Consider the following 17,284-nt stretch of genomic DNA (forward strand, 5'->3'; position numbering starts at 1 on the left):
TGGGAGACACCTACAGTTAGTGGTCATGCCATTGATGAAAATATAGGAGACTAAGGAGATAGGAAGAAAAAGAGGCAAGAACAGTGTAATGAAAACCTAGAGAGGAGAGAGTATCCAGGAGAAGATGTGATCAGCAGCATTAAAAGCTAAAGAGAGGTAAAAAAGGATGAGGAGTGAGAAAATGCCATTGTAGTTGTCAATCAAGAAATCATTAGTAACTTTGAAAAGGGCAATTTCAGTTGAATGATGAGGTCAGATTCCAGATTACTTAGGATTTAGGTGCAAGAAAGAGGAGGGAAAGTGGGAGTACCTAGTGTAGCTGACTTCCTCAAGGAGTTTAGCCAAGAAAGGGAAGGGATATAACCCACCTTTGCGAGAACTGTAATATCAAGTGAGGCTGTTTTTTGAAGATTGGGGAAACCTGGGTGTGTTTGTAGCCAGGAGGAAAGGAGCCAGTTGATAGGTAGAGTTGGAAGATTAGAGAGGGTGTGGATTATGGTGGAGTTAATCTGCTAGGGGTAGAATCCAGGGTGTATTTGCTTATCTCATACTGATCTTGTAGAAAAGACGGAAGAGGACCTTCCATCCTTCTCCAGAAAAGTGAAGGACTAAAGGTTCAAAATTAAACCTGAATTCTTGGGCATAACTAGTGTGATTTATTTTGCTTGACTTTACGTATTTGTTATAGATGAGGTTAGTAATAGACTTGGCAAAAAAGATTAAAAATTATTGTCATTTAAATTAACTGTAAATTATTATCAACAAGTTTAGAGATATGTATTAATGTTCAGTAATGTTTTGAGTACAACTCGTCATTTTAGGAAATTGACAAATAAAAGCTTGCGCAGAAGATGGAAATCTGGAGCCCATGCAGTAATGAGAATCAGTTGAAGATACTGGAGATGCTTAGCCTACAGAAAAGACTGTGGGAGAAACACAGTTGTGGTTTTCACGTGGCTGAAAAGTCCTCATGTTCAAGAGAAAGTACATTTGTTCTGCATGGCCCCAGACAGCAGAACTAGGAAGAGTGTATGGAGAGAGGCAGATTTGGGCTTGGTGTAAGGAAAATTGGCTAACAATTTATTGTCGTTCAGTCATTTTTCAGACATGTATGACTCTTCATGACCCCATTTGATATTTTCTTGGCAAAGATACTGGAGTGGTGTGTCATTTCCTTCTCCAGCTACTTTTACAGATGAGGAAATTGAAGCAAACAGGGTTAAATGACTTGCCCAGGGTCACACAGCTATCCTGGCCCCAAGCTTAGCATACTACGCCACCTAGCTGCCCTTTGCTAACAGAGGAGTACAGAAGTGGAATACAGCAGTGGAGTGGATTGCCTCTAGAAGTAGTGAATTCTACCATCACTGGAGGTCTTTCAAGCATAAGTTGGTCTGGGGCCATCTGGTGTGCTAAGTGGGTTAATATATACATGATTTCCTATCAGGATGGTTGAATCCTAGGGCAAATGTCCAAAGATGAGAGGATTAACTTCCACAGGCACTAGGGGTGTGAATTCTATAGGTCTGTGGTTCAGAGGATCCTGGTCCAGGTCAGGTGAAGCAAAATAACAGTGTCGGACAGATGGCACTGTAGACAGATGGACGAGATAGGAAAGTGAGGCATGTAGGCTATGAAGAATTTAGAGAAACATGAGAAAACTTAGGTGAGCAAAATACAGAATGAAATAACCAATCAGCAAACATTTTTAAGCACTTCCTGTCTGCCAAACACTGTAAGCAGAACCAGAAAAACAATAAACATAATGTCTCCTGAAAAACAACATATACAATCAACAGTGTGGTTGGGAAGAACAAAAAAACAAAATTGAATGTCATGTGACCCTAATGATCAAGCTTGATCCTGAAAAGAAAAAGAAAATGTACCTCCCTCCCTTCATTGTAGTGGTGAAAGACTATTCATGTGGAATGTGGCATATATGTTCAGATTTGTTCGATATGTGGGCTAGTTTTGCTTTTTTTCCCTCTTTTCTAATCTCTGTTAGGAGAGAAGACTCTCTGGATATAGGAGGGGGATAGATATGTATGTATGGTGTCCTAAAGGCTACCAAGGTACAAAACTACACTAAGACTTTTGAGAAACTATATATTGGAAATGAATTCGGTATTTAAAAACCAATCAATAAAATAAGAAAAAATTTTAAAAACAAAATTTTATATTTGTTGTTACTGAATGAAGTGATTTGTTTGTGGATTTCTTTTTCCCTCCAAAGAATTACAATTTTGTTTTGCTTTGTTGTTGCCTTTTGTTTTTATGCAGCAATCATTTCCCTCATTATTCCCTATTCTCTTCTTCCTCCCTTTTCCCATAAATCTAATCTTGTGACAAAAAAAATAAGCAAGACCAACCAACACATCATCTATGTTTGACAACACATGTAGCACCCATACCCATTGCCCCTTGCACCTCCAAACAAAAAGCAGATGCTTTTCCTTGGGTCATCTTCAGGCTAAGATTAATAACTGTAATTCCAAGGCTTTCTACCCTGTCTTTTTTCTTACATTACTGGAGTCGTGTATATAATTTGCCTTGTTCTGCTTACTTCAGTTTATGGAGGAATGGCAATTGTTATGAAGATTTTATTTTGGGAACTTAAGTATCTGAAATTCTGTACATGTTCAGAGAGAACATGTCTCCATAGTCACTGATAGAGACTTTAGTAGTGCCTTTTCCATAATTGGTATTCATTCTGGTTTGATGCAGACAATAACATTATGTGATTAACTTGTTTCTTAAAGGTTAATTTGATTCCAGGCTGCTAGCAGGTCCTATATATTCAGAAAGACTTTGAGTGCAGAGCCAGCAATGGATTCTGTGCTTGTAGTCCACAGGCATATCTCTTCAGGTGTGGCTACTCAGTAAGGAATGTTGTTTTAGCTAAAGCAACTCATAAAGGCCATTATAGTAAGGAGTTCCAATCAGTGAAGGGAGTACCTCCACCAAAAAAAGTCATGGATCTTTAACGTCAAAGTAGCCAATTTAAGAAAAGTCTTTCTTGGGAGCCCTGGCCTTAGTAGGCAACTAGCTTATTCTGAGGTTTCTAAATCTTTTATACTTTCAAATTAAGGCTAGCCATAGCTAGGCAAGTATTACTTTACCAATTTTAGCCATATGGCACCATATAGGTTACTGAATTGTTGGGATGCATTATGATTTCATGCAGGGTCTCGATTGGCAACATAAGCTATAAAAGATAGGTGCATTCCAGGAAGCATTATAAAATTTTGTTTTCCCCAAAGATTGTAAGCTCCTTGAGGACAGGAACTATGTCATAGAGTTCTCTTGCCTCCCACCACACCCAGCATAGTGTTAGGCACATAGTAGATCCTGAGTAAATACATACTAAGCTGCTTTCTTAAATGTAAAGTTCTTGAGGCAAAGATTATTTTTTGGATTGCCTTTTTATCTCCAGACCCTCCCACATTGTTTTATACATAATAATTGCATTTTTAAATGTTTATTGGATTGCATGTAATACTTGATTCATCAGTAATATGAAAATTTTTTTATATGTGGTTCCCCCTCCCTTGTCTTAGGTAGTTATAAGCATCTTGACTAATTATTTGGGGTTTTTTGGTGTTTAAATATTTTTTATTCTCTGTCCCCTAAGGTGTGTGTGTTTAGATGACAAGGAAAGATGGAGTCCTCAGCAGTTGTTGAAACACAAATTCATAAAGCCTCCTCAGCTCAAAGTGCCTTTGATAGAAGAGAGTCCTGAGGGTAAGCCTTTTCCTTTTGATTCCTCATTTTAGCAGGCATATATTTGGGGATCAGAATCCTACAACTTGAAGTACCTTTTTCCAGATCCCTGCTTTAAGCACATTATCACATTTATCAAGCACCAATATGTGTAAGACACTATGCTAGTGTGCTGAGGCTACAAAGAAAAATAGACCTTGCTTTCAAGGAGCTGACATTATTCTTTTTTTTTTTTTTAATTTTAAATTTTTTTTGGAGGGGGGAAGGTAGGGCAATTGGCATTAAGTGACTTGCCCAAGGTCACACAGCTAGTAAGTATGTCAAGTGCCTGAGGCCGGATTTGAACTCAGGTACTCCTGACTCCAGGGGCTGGTGCTCTACTCACTGCACCACCTATCTGCCCCAAGCTGACATCATTCTTGAAGTAAGCATTTGCACAAATAGACAAATACTCAATAAGTTGAGGAGGAATAGAACACTGACAGCTAGGAGCTGGGCAAGGAGATTAGAAAAGGCTTTGTTTAGGGGGTGGCGCCTGAGATTAGCCTGGAAAGACTGACTTGAACTTCTAAGAGGCAAAAATGATGAGGGAGAACATTCCAGGCACGGAGAACAGATTTTGCAAAGGCATAGAGACAGATGATGCAATATTCCTCATTTTGGGGAACAGCTAGTTGGCCAGTTTGACTAGGATGCTAATTCCATTAAGGGGAATTAATATGAAATAAGTCCTGCAAGGTTGGTGGAAGACAAATTATAGAGGGCTTCAAATGCCAGACTGTGAAGTTGTATTTCCTGCTAAAGACTGTAGTGAGCCACTGAAGAGTTTTGATCAGGGGAGTGCCATGGTCAGACCTGTGTAGGAGGTTCTTTTTAAGGAATAATTTGGCAAAAGTTTCTTTAAGGTCCCTTCCAACTCTGAAATTCTATGAGTCTGTGAAAGTTTTCTATTAGCAGATATTTTCCGGTCTCAATATCTAACCAAGTTCCTTCATACAATTTAGGGCAGCTTCATATTGTCCTATCTTCCACAGAATTAGAGAACAGCTGACTTTCCATAGACATAATAGACATAAGTGGAAGCTTTACAAGTGGAACAGGCTGGCACACTGCACCTTAAACCATTAATTGATTCTGTAAAAACATAATTTTGGGTCAACCTTTATCAGAACTATTGTATAAGTGTGAAAGCTGTTCCTGAGCAGCCAAAATTCAGACAATAAAAGCTTTAATAAGTCTTTACAGGGAGCCTGGATTTATTTTAAAGAGTTGGCATGCAGAGTGGGGAGAAATAAAGCAGGGGCCTGGTGTGCTTGCCTAGAGTGGGGCAGGATGGCCTGAGGCAAGCCCTGGGGTGGTTGCTGCCTGCCTCCAGTAGAAGCTAAAAAGCACAAAAGCAGTGGCAGAGCCAAGTAACTTTCCAGCCTTACTACCCTTGGGAGCATGTATGTATAAAGCATATACTAATATATAAGATATATAAGATATTGCATAAATGTGCTCAAACCCAGAGGAGATGTGCAACAGCAGTAAGAATGGTATCTATTAAAGAAATTGATATCATTAAGCAAATTTGTTTCTCTGTGGTAGTAGTCCCTTTCCTTTTTTATAAAGAACTACTCTAAATCTCAATGTAGCCTTAACATTGGTGAGGTAGAGTATTAATTGACTGTGACTGAACAAGACCACTATCTATCAGGGTTTGCCCTTCCCTTAATAATGTAAGTTAGACTAGTATTTCTCTGATGATGTGACAAAACTTGTGCTGGGACTTTATTGGCCAAAAAGCTAAGGCTTGAGCTGCAGCTCAATGGATGCAGCTGGTAGCATCTGGCAGAAGTGATGTTGTTTCCTAGTTATCTAAGGGCATATGATAGCCAACTCATCTGAAGTCAGGGCCCTTCAGACTTGGTGGATTTCCCAAATTTGTAAATTGCTATACCCTTTTCTGTCAGACAGCTACATTTCCACAAGGAGAGTGGGGAGGCCTTTCTCAACTAAGTGCTAGAATATCCTTGTTTGCTGTGTCTAAGTAAACTTTTTGTTAACTGTTACAAAAACAACAACAGTAAATCACTTAACAAAACAGAAAAGGGGAATCCAACAAACCACAGAAATGAGGGCTTCTGGGGAGAGGGAGATACTAAGCAGCAACAAGCTTGGAAATCTGTAGGTAGGACTTGAAAATTTACCAGTGTATCCTAATCTATTAACTGGGAATGCTTATCGTAGTGTTGAGGTCATCTGGTTTATTAGGCCTCTGGGTATTGTTAGAGCCTTTCTGTACTTTGTCTTCCTTAAATCTCTTTGCTTTATCTCAGATTCTGGAGGGCTAGATTATGCTGAGACTGTTATTCCCAGCAGCCAGCTACCCAGTGCATCATTCTTCACTGAAACACAAAGACAATTTTCCCGATATTTCAATGAGTTTGAAGAATTACATTTACTTGGTAAAGGAGCTTTTGGAGCTGTCATCAAGGTATGGTATACAGTTTTTCTCATTTGCATTTCTGATTTCTTCTTCCCTATTCCCTTCTCTGAAATACCTTCTCATTATTTTAATAGTAGTGCTTATTTTCCTTCTAAAAATCTCTTATAGGTTTGTCTTTTTTGTGAGAAAATTGTTACTATTAGTTGAAGCAGCGATCATCTGCACCTTCCTGGCATTAAGGACTTTTACTTGAAATGACAATGTGCACATTAGGAGAATTTCACTCTTCTACTTGAGTTTAATGCACTAACATTAACATGAAACACACATTATTCTAACAGCCCATCAAGTGAAGTCAAGACTTCTAAGCAGGGGACATTTTACTGTACTTTTGTTCAAAAGAAAATAATCAGTTTTTCTTTTCAAATTATTTGCTTTTGGATTTGTTGTAGATAAAGGGCTGCCCAGGCTAGAACAAAGATGGAACCTAACTGTGAAATGACCAGAGATGGTTTTGATGGCTTATATTTTCCATCTCTTACAGAGATGGAAATAAGTGATGTATTTTTAAGATGTGGTTGTTCTTGGGTCTTCCTTTTTGTTCTTCATTCCCATTTATTTGGATAATTTCTTTTATCATTTTGTAGAATATTCTAACTTTAGAAAATCATCTAAACTGTGTTTAAATAATTAAGAAACACTTTGATTGGACTTATTGGGAAGTAAAAATATGTATTCTATAAATAAATTTGATATATCTATGTGTGCATGCATACATATATATTTATATATGCATATATATGTATATGTTATTCATTAAAAAAGATGGTATCAATAAATGGTCCACAGTAGGACATGTTATTGGGGTGGTGCAGATACTACCATGGAAGGCCCTTGGTATTTTGCCATTTACTGAAGTTAATTTACTTTTCCATTGAAACTTCCTAGGACATGGACTCTGGCTGTATAGGATATAGAAACCTATCTCTGTGATTCTTTTAGGTGCATATGTTACCTTAGTTGAACTCTCGGTTATGACACTTTACTGTCCATAAATCTTCAATCTAACAACTGGAGGGAACAATAACAGCAACAGTGTATTTTGAAAGAAGCCTCATAAAACAACAAACTTTGAAAGAAGCCTCATAAAATATCCAGTTAGGTTTTTCTAACTTTAGACTTTAGCTTAGCCTAATAAGCCTAGAGGGAAAAATAAGATCAGTTCTCCCAAACGTCACATTAGTAGAAAGTAAAAAACTTTAGGAGTGCAAGGGAATAAAATTTACTTCAGAAATGGTTTCTTTATAAAATTAGAAAGCATGGTTGGCACTGAAAAGGGACAATTAGGAAGCATTTGTGAAAACATCAGTCTTGCTGCCTCTGGTTGTCCTGGCTAACAGAATGAACCTACCCTCAATCTGGAATTAGGGAGGAAAATATCAAAAATTTTTCAGAAATGATAAGCAAATGACTTAAGAATTAACTCTTAGGTAATGTAACCTGTATACACCAAACAGAGAATTTATTGTACTTTCTGTGGGCTTCAGGTTTCCTGCCTGCTTACTGTTTTTATTTTTATGGTTTTTTAATTTTTTTATTTACTTTATCTTATTTTATTTTTATATTTTTTATTTATATCATTTCCTGTGGTTATAATGTCTTCATACCTTTCTCAACTATTGAATTCACACTCATCCTTTCAATCTCAACTCAAATGCCACCCCATCTATGAAGCCTTTCTCAATGAGAGGAAGCAGGGTAGAGTGGAAAGAGTGCTAGATTTGCAGCAGAGGATCTGAGTTCCAATCCTAGCTCTGATATTTATTATGTGTGTATCCTTGAACATATATATATATATATATATATATATATATATATATATATATATATATATATGGTCTATAACCTCTCTGAATCAGTTCTCTCATCTATAAAAAGAAAGGGTTGGACTCGGGGACCTTCCAGTTCTGAATCAGTGATCAGAGAATTAACCACCCCATCGGACATGACTTTTCTCCTTGGCCTTTAGATAGCACTGTTCTGTACTTTTCTAATGCACTTGTCATGTGATATAACTATCTGTGGTTATATCTTTTCCCCTTGTTAGTAAGATATGTGAGGGCAAGGACCATTTTAGTGCGATTTAAGGTATTTTACTTTCATATGAAAGTTTTACATATGTAACCTTTAAGCACAGACTTGGTTTCCAGTTGGAATTATGATATAGGATTGTGGGTCCACTCAAGTAGTACTGTATTAAAGTAACCATATAATGTGGCAAACATGACGTACCAAATGGATAGCCACCTTGTGGTGCTCTTATTCTAATAGGTGCAGAATAAACTCGATGGTTGTTGCTATGCTGTGAAGCGGATCCCAATCAATCCTGCCAGCAAACAATTTAGACGAATTAAAGGGGAAGTGACCTTGCTTTCTCGGCTGAATCATGAGAATATTGTGAGGTACTACAATGCCTGGATAGAAAAACACGAGATGCCCTCTCCTGGCTGCCTATCCTCAGATGTAAGTGAAGAGAATCCAGCCCCTAAAAAGGGGCAACAGAATGGAAAAAATGGACTTGAGTTGACAGATGATGTGGAAACCAATGCTCCTCCTCCAATCCTGACCAGTTCAGTGGAGTGGAGCACATCCTCCAGTGCCAAGTTCACTGGAGCCAATCAGGAGTCAAGTGATGATGATGAAGATGATGACGATCGGGATGGAGTGTTCTCACAGTCATTTTTGTAAGTTGATTCAGTAAATGTTATTTAATTTGGGAAACCAAAGAATCTTTGAAAAGAAATCCCTTAGCCAACCAAGCCTGTTCATAGTATTTAGCACATGTGTTTGTCTGTTTTACAAACTCTTATTTGCAAGGCTATTGAAAACATGATTTGATTTTTAATTAGAGCATACATAAAACTTATCTAACAGACCCTTCATTTTAAACCATATCCAATTAAAGCTTTAAAACTTTTCATGGTACTTGAAGGATTTCCACACTTGAGGCTATAGTAGATTGCATAGGAAAGCTGGATGTGGTGATGCACACCTATAATCCCTGCTCCTGGCAGAGGTTAAGGCTGATGAATCATCGGCATCGAGTCCTCACAAGGGATTTCTAGCTCAGATAAGATAGAGAAACTTAGTCTCAAGAAAAAAAAAAGAGTATAGAAAAAAGTAAGGAAAGGGGAAGTGGATTCCAGATTATAAAAACTTTCTACCTGATTTCATTTGCCGGATTTTTCTGTCGGGCATTCATACTTTTTCATCTAGTATATTAAGTAATATATACTTTCTAGTATACTAGCTACTTAATAGCAGAGTCCAGATAATTTGTAGTCCTGAGGTAAGATCTACTGAAGATTCCAAAATTAGTTAGCAAAATAATGAATATAATTGTAAACAGAAGCCCATGGATAAGAAAGTGTAATTTGACAATTTAATAAACTTACTCTGCTTTTAATTCTTCATATCTTAATTAAGTTTTGTTGTAGCCCTTACTAGGGGATGACCTATGAAAAATAATTTAAATAATTTCTGAATGAAGTTATTTTCATGAGGGACCTAAGAATTAGTTTAATGTGCTAACTAGGTGAATTTATATCTCTGAGTGCTATTTATGGATGTTAAACCGTATATCAAACACCTTTCTTTTTTGAGAATTGTCCAGATTTATTGATTTTGGAAATTTAAAGAGACTGAATTTTCCTTTCTTTTCACTTTTTTTTCTTTTTTAAAGACCAGCCACAGATTCCGAAAGTGATATCATTTTTGACAATGAAGATGAAAACAGTAAGAGGCCCAGTCAGGTAAATAAATGCTTAATTGCATAACTTGGTTAACTAGCTAGACTATAAGAGAGAGTTTAAAAGCATACAACCTGATTCCAGTTGTAAACACTTAATTCAGCCATCAATTCCAGATAACTTATTCTTAAAAGCAGGAGAAATCTCCTTCTCAAAAATGTTTCCCCACAGTGACACCTTTGATTTATAAGCTACCTTAATACATCTGGATACTGCTAAGTTGACTGAGTAAAGGACATCCTTGTGAGGTAAGGAACCTTTCTAAGCAAAGCATTCGTTGATGACCCGTGAGATTAATACTGAATACCTGAGGTTATTAATAGAGAGTAATAGGATGGAAAGAACATAGGACATGCAGGCAGATGAACACTGGGCCCAAATCTCACTCCCTGATACTGTGACCCTGGGCAAATCACTTAACCTCCCTAAGCCACCATTTCCTTTTCTGTAGAATGGAGATAGTAGTATCTATTGTGCCTATGTAACAGTGCTGCTCTAAGGATTAAATGAGGTAGAGGAGGTAAAGTGTTTGCAAACCTTAGAGTCCCTTATAAATGTCAGTTATTAGTGTTGTATTTATCCATATTAACAAATTTCCTTTTTTCAGAGGACGTTGCATGGTCTTTAGATGATTTTCTGACCAAAATAAAAATAATTACTTTGTGGTACATTGGGAATGGGAAAAAGATGTAAGCTGTGGAGCCAGAATGAGAAGGGCCACAGCACACATAGGCAGCACCTACTCCTTGCATTTTGCTTGTTCTCTCCCTGCCCCAACCAATCCTGATTCATCTTTCTTTCCTTCTTTCTTTTTAATTTTTAGTTTACAACACTCGGTTCTACATAATTTTGAGTTCCAGATTTTCTTCCCTCCCTCCCCCCTCCCTCCCCAAGATGGGATGGAATCCCATATAACTTCCATGTATAACTTCACATTGAATTAATTTACACACTAGTCAAGTTATGGAGAGGAATTGTGATCAATGAAATGAATCATGAGAAAGAAGGAACAGGACCAAAAAAAAAAACGCAACGAAAAAAAACAAAAACAAAAGAGAGAAAAAGAAAAAAAAAGGGGGGGGGAAAGGCTAGCATGAAGTGTGCCTCAATCTGCATTCATACTTCATAGTTCTTTCTCTGGATGTAGATAGCATTCTCCATCGTGAGTCCTTTGGAATTGTCTTTGTACCTTATGTTGCTGAGAAGAGCAAAGTCTGTCAGGGTTAGTCCTCACAGAATCCGTATATCTGTGGTTGTGTATAATGTTCTCCTGGCTCTGCTCTGCTCACTCAGCATTATGTAATGTAGGTTTTTCCAGGTTATTATGAAGTCCGTATCATCCCCATTTCTTATATCACAGTAGTATTCCATTACCTTCATATACCACAGCTTGTTCAGCCATTCCCCAATTGATGGGCATCCCTTTGATTTCCAATTCTTAGCTACCACAAAAAGAGCTGCTATGAATACTTTTGTACATATGGGTCCTTTTCCCGCTTGTGTGATCTCTTTGGGATACAACCCTAGAAGTGGTATTGCTGGGTCAAAGGGTATGAACATTTTTATAGCCCTTTGAGCATAGTTCCAAATTGCTCTCCAAAATGGCTGGATCATCTCACAACTCCAACAGCAATGTAACAATGTTCCAATTTCCCCACATCCTTTCCAGCATTTATCATTTTCCTGATTTGTTATTTTAGCCAATCTGACAGGATAGATGTGGTATCTAAGAGTTGTTTTGATTTGCATTTCTCTAATCAGTAGTGATTTCAAGCATTTTTTTCATATGCCTATAGATATCTTTAATTTCTTCCTCTGAAAACTGCCTGTTCATATCCTTTGACCATTTCTCAATTGGGGAATGGCTTGTATTCCTATATATTTGACTCAGTTCCCTGTATATTTTAGAAATGAGGCCTTTATCAGCCTGATTCATTTTTCATGGACCATCCCTGAGACCTCTAACCCCAATGGATGTCCTATCTGATCCTATTGCTTATCTTCATAAATGGCTATCAGTTTATTTAGGCATCCATCAGAGTGGTGTTACATCCTCTCTACTGGATTCTAGAGATAGGCAGTGTTCAGATGTGGGTAAGATATGATGACTTTATTACTAGGAGTGAAAATAACCCATGGAGTCGTACTGGATGTAGATAACAAATGTTTCTACGTAGGCACTATTAAGCAGTTTGAATTGATTTGAAAGAAGTAGAAATGTGCAAGTTGTTTTTAGTATTTCTTTGATCTTGTAGAACCGTGATATATCTGTCATATTTGTAAACTTGACTATCTGTGCTAAGAATGTTGCTATAAATGATCCAGATAGAATTCAGAAATTATCTACATCTTATTTTAGAATGCTTTAAATTCCAGTGTGGCAATATGGCTAGAGAGTTAGCCTCAAGCTTGTAAGACCTGGATTCAGGCCCCACCTCTGACACATGCTGCTCTGTGACCCTGGGCAAATCCCTGAACCTCTCAGTGCTCTGAGCAGCCCTCTAGAGCTATCAGTTGCAGAGGAAAATGTCAGCCTACATTGATAGGGAAAGTGTGCTCATCTCAGATTCCCTATACCAGTGAAATCCCAGATCTATAATCTAGATCCTCATCCTTAAAGAGGTGGTGGGCCCTCCTTCATTAGGGGTCTCAAGGAAAGACTGAATAACTACTTTTCAAATATGTTGTGAAGGAGGCGATTTTCAGGGGCACATCAGCTTAGATGGCCTTTGAGGGACCTTCAAACTCTAAAATTCTCTTACTCTATGAAGTGATGGTTTAGAACAGAACTATCAAACTTAAAACTTCTGAGTACCACCTCCTCCACCCAGATAAAATTGTAATATATATAATGAATAAAAATGTATTACAACATAGATAATGTTAATTTGTGGTATTCTAAGTCAGTATGTAGCCTGAAAGGATATGTTTCTGTTTGAGTTTGACTCCAGTGGTTTAGATAACATATTTACATTCTGTTTTGCCCAGATCATATTAAAATTTTTCATTCTCTGAATATCCTGCAACTGATGGCTAGGGGAGCCACCTCAAAACTGTGCCACATGGCAGAGAGAAGCTCCTATGATAGTATTAGTGTCCTGTCAATCCATAAATAAGATAATTCACATGAAGCTTTATCCTGTGTCACCACCACCTAGCAATGTCTTGTATACAGTAGACAATAACTGTTTATTGAATTGTATTGGATTAATCATTATTTCTACATTTTGTCTTTTATCTTTGAGATCCAAATGTAAATCAGAAAGGCCGTAAGATTGGTTAATTTTTAGCAATTAGTCGTTTCTCCTCACGTTAAAAGAACAAACCAAAAAACAAAGCCACTGTAGAAGGAAGGAAATTTTAAAATTATGCCTTTAACATATTAGTCATGAAAAATGTTTGATGGCAATAAAAGGAACATATTTAATTTGCTTTTTAGGTCAAACTAAACAGCCAAATGGAACAACAGTACCATGATATAGCGTAATCACTAACATGTCAGCTAAACTGCTCACTCCAGAGAATAGTGCAAGTTTTACTAACTGCTTAAAAATCTGTTCACGTTCATATTTTACCATATTAGATCTAGAGAGATCTGGACATATTTTATTCTAAAATTAACACTCTGGTACTTTATAAGAATTTTTTTAACTGAAACATTAAAATTTTATTCTGTATCTTTACTCTGATTGTGAGAAGATATTTTGGTGTTGATAGGTATCAATGACTCCCTATTACCTCTAGAAGCAAATATAAATAACCTCCCCTATTTGGTATTTAAAACCCTATGAAACTTGACCCTAATCTACCTTCTGTTTACCCTTTACTCCCCTACACACTCTATAGGCCAACCAAACTGGCCTTATTATTCTTCTGCCCTACATCACATTCCACCTCCTATTCCCACACCTAGAATACATTCCAAACTATCTTATATTTATTTTGTATGTATTTCATAGTTTCCTTTATGTGTACATGTTGTCTTCCCTCACCCTCCTTTTTCCTTCGACACACTGATAGAATGTAAACTTCTTGAGGGCAGGACTGTTTTACTTCTTTCTGTCTTTGGCTGCCTAACACTTAGCACAGTGCGTATACAGGTGTGTCTGGGGATTTCATAAATACTTGGCAATGATATTCTGGGTTAGTATCAGCTAATTCATTATTTTCTGGTTTGTTTTTTTTTTTTTCATGAAGCAGGATGAAGAATGCAATGAAAAAAGTGATCACCAGGAAAGTGAACAATCCCTGATGACTCAGGCAGTCCATTATTTATACATCCAGGTGATCATGCAGGGTTCTCTTGGACAGTACAGCAGCATCCTTTAGTAGATTGGGCGTTTCTTTTGAAAGGACTAGAAAAAGAGGACGTAAGAAAGAGACATAATGGCATATGTAAAAAGCTTCGGCAAAAGATTTCTTTGAGCATTTTACGTAATCTCATTGTTCTGGGTGTGTTGTCCGCCAGTGCAGATTGCCACTCCTCCGTGCCTTCTCATGCTGTACAGTTCTTCTCCATGCCTTTCTGTAAACTTCCCACAGCCAACAACACTCTGTCAGCTTTCCTCAGGTTCCTTTAATATTTCCCATGCCAATGTAGCGTCATGGGCATCACTCTTGATTAAATAATAAGATGGGATCACCAATTAAATAAATGAATACGTTCACTCTGCCAGTACTGACATACTCCTTTTATGCCACACTCATGACTGGGCCATTTGCAACCATCATGAAACAAATTGAAGTGAAGTATCTTCAAGAATGTGGGGAGGCAAGAGGGCAGAAGACATGATAAAGCAGAACTTTAAACAGTGTGGCTTTGCTGAGAAATGGTAGCCAGAGACAGACCAGCCTAGTGCGAAAATATGAAAAATGAGCCTAAGCTTCAGACTGGCCACGAAGAGGAGGGTCTTGTCAGGTTCAGATCATGGTATGCTTGTCAAACAGTGGCTAGAGCCAGCCACAAGTAGAAAAAGAAACTGCACGTATTCTTCACAGTATAGAAGGGAATCTTGGTTAGCATGAATCTTTTTTTAAGTGGAAGATCTGTGAGATAGCAACACATAGACCTGATAATGAGATTTTCATTATACTTCATTGAAAAGACCAGCTCAATCAACATAAGTAGGTTGCATAAGTAGGTTACTGCTTTTGTGAGAATAAGTTGAATTCTTGCTAAATTATCGTGCTCTCATTTTAGCTGACCCTTAGTTCCTTAGGAGTATGGATGGGTATCAATACTGGATTATTTAAATCATAGCTTAAAGGCCTTAAAGCACCTCATATTTTTTTTTCTTTATTCAGTAGGAGAAAGGCTCATTTGTAGAATATCAGCCAATTGCATAAATAGTCTATGTACCATACTGACTATAAAATTCAATGCTCTTATGCTGTTTTGCTACTTTAATATAATTATGGTGTCAGGTTAGAGACCAGTAAATGTGATTCTGAGCAAATTAAGAATCACTAATTTTTTTAAATGTTAGAATTTGGTTTAGAACAGGGCTATCCAAAATGCGGCCCACAGTGCTATTTATGCGATCCGCCTACTAGCATAGAAATTTATATAAATGCTTTAGTAAGCAAATCCAAGCTACCACAGAGCTCTCACTAAAATGGCAAGTCAAAATATATTGTCTATTGTTTCAATAAAAACCTAAGGTTGGTCAGCCCTGGTCTAGAAAATCATTCTTGATTCATTTAATGCATAAATTATGGAAAATGTGATGGCATCATTATATTAGTTCTAATAAATTAGTTGAAAACATCTTTCAAAACAACTACATCAAACTTAAAACTCCTAGTTCTTGCCATTTTCACTTACATTAGGGACCTTTATAAAAGGGGGGAGAGGGTTGCTTGTGGTAGTACATGCCATAAATAGTACTTGGTCTACCTTACTATATAACAGCTTCCTCAAATTATTGATAAATGTATAAAATTAGAGCACAGCTTCAAGTAGTATTTTAAGTCAGCAGGTGAATGTTCAACTTCTCACTGGTTTATCCTTATCCAAAGATGGAATACTGTGAAAAGAGTACTTTAAGGGACACCATTGACCAAGGATTGTATCAAGACTCTGTCAGACTGTGGAGACTCTTCAGAGAAATTCTGGATGGTTTAGCCTATATCCATGAAAAGGTTAGTAAACGTTACTGCACTGATTTATCCCATTTCATGTCTCAAAATTAAAGTACTCACATGATTGTATAATTATATGTGACATGTACAGAAATATGAGATTTAATAAAATTGCATCAGTTCTGAGAAGAAAAAGTACATGTAAGAGAAAAATATAAGGAAGCCTTGTAATGGCAGATTTGTTTTGTTAATGGGGATAGAATGGGGTACAAAGGTTGATAAGAAGTACCAAAAGAATTCTGAAGACTAGACTGCATCTTGGGATATATGTGGTATGAAAGGGTGATCCAGTGAAGGATTTATTTTAAAAGGGAGTAAAAAATTAAGAGAGGTAAAAATGAAGTGTTTCCTCTAAATTGTGATTATTTTCATTGAATTGGTGATGGCCTTTCCTGGAAATATTTTTAAGAACTAATTATATCATCTTTTGGGTGAACAAAAGGACAAAGATGAGAGCAGTCTATTTTCTACTCTTATTTCTCGTTGAGAGTTTGTCATTTTAAAAGCCAGAACTTTTGAGTCCACTATAAATGAAAAAACATGAACCTAGCTTCAGAATGAACTGCCTGCATTTTAAAACCCATCCGTTTAGGACAAATAAAGTCCTGGAACATAGTTGTCTCCCAGCATTGAAGTGATCCTCCTTGCCACAACTTTTGTTGGGCTAAGCACAGGGAAAATAACTTGACCATTGTGTAACAAACAACTGGGACAACTTCATGAAGGAAGCAGGGAGAAGATGTAGACATATTAGGCTGTTTCTTTGGTTTAATTGCTCATTATTCTTAAAATGTTTTATTTTGCCATGTTTAAATACAATAGTATTAGACTATATTTGGCACACATTCCTGCCTGCTTCATAAATGATTTCATAAAATCAGGATCTGTGGGTTCAGATTTTTTTTAAGCACTTCCATTGAGAATTCTAACTATATTACTATGAAGCAATGACTAGTGATCCTAAAATTGTGCTCCCATGCAATTTCTCCGTTTCAATTCAGTTGAACAAATATTACTGAGTTTTTACTATATATCTACTGTGCCTGGGACTATGGGGATAGAAAATGAAGACTATTACAAAATCCTTCTCATTGGGGAGCTTACTCTTCTAGGTGAAGGACAGGGAAGAAACAGGACTTTTGTACATTAAACACTTATGGCAACAGTAAGTATAATCTGGCAG

General features: G+C 37.1%; 1 protein-coding gene across 2 annotated transcripts in view; it reads left to right on the top strand.

The window, feature by feature from the left end:
• Positions 1 to 17,284, top strand: part of EIF2AK4 (eukaryotic translation initiation factor 2 alpha kinase 4) — a gene marked incomplete at its 3' end in the record, with an annotated part of 99,644 nt that overhangs the window by 42,614 nt on the left and 39,746 nt on the right. The window contains 6 exon segments of one of the 2 annotated variants that reach the window (XM_036735291.1): positions 3,632 to 3,741; positions 6,042 to 6,199; positions 8,483 to 8,895; positions 9,894 to 9,963; positions 14,158 to 14,244; positions 15,979 to 16,101. In XM_036735291.1, the coding sequence (XP_036591186.1) occupies positions 3,632 to 3,741; positions 6,042 to 6,199; positions 8,483 to 8,895; positions 9,894 to 9,963; positions 14,158 to 14,244; positions 15,979 to 16,101 (961 nt within the window). 2 annotated transcript variants of the gene reach the window in all.

The sequence above is a fragment of the Trichosurus vulpecula genome, chromosome 8, assembly GCF_011100635.1.
Source record: "Trichosurus vulpecula isolate mTriVul1 chromosome 8, mTriVul1.pri, whole genome shotgun sequence".
Lineage (NCBI taxonomy): Eukaryota > Metazoa > Chordata > Mammalia > Diprotodontia > Phalangeridae > Trichosurus > Trichosurus vulpecula.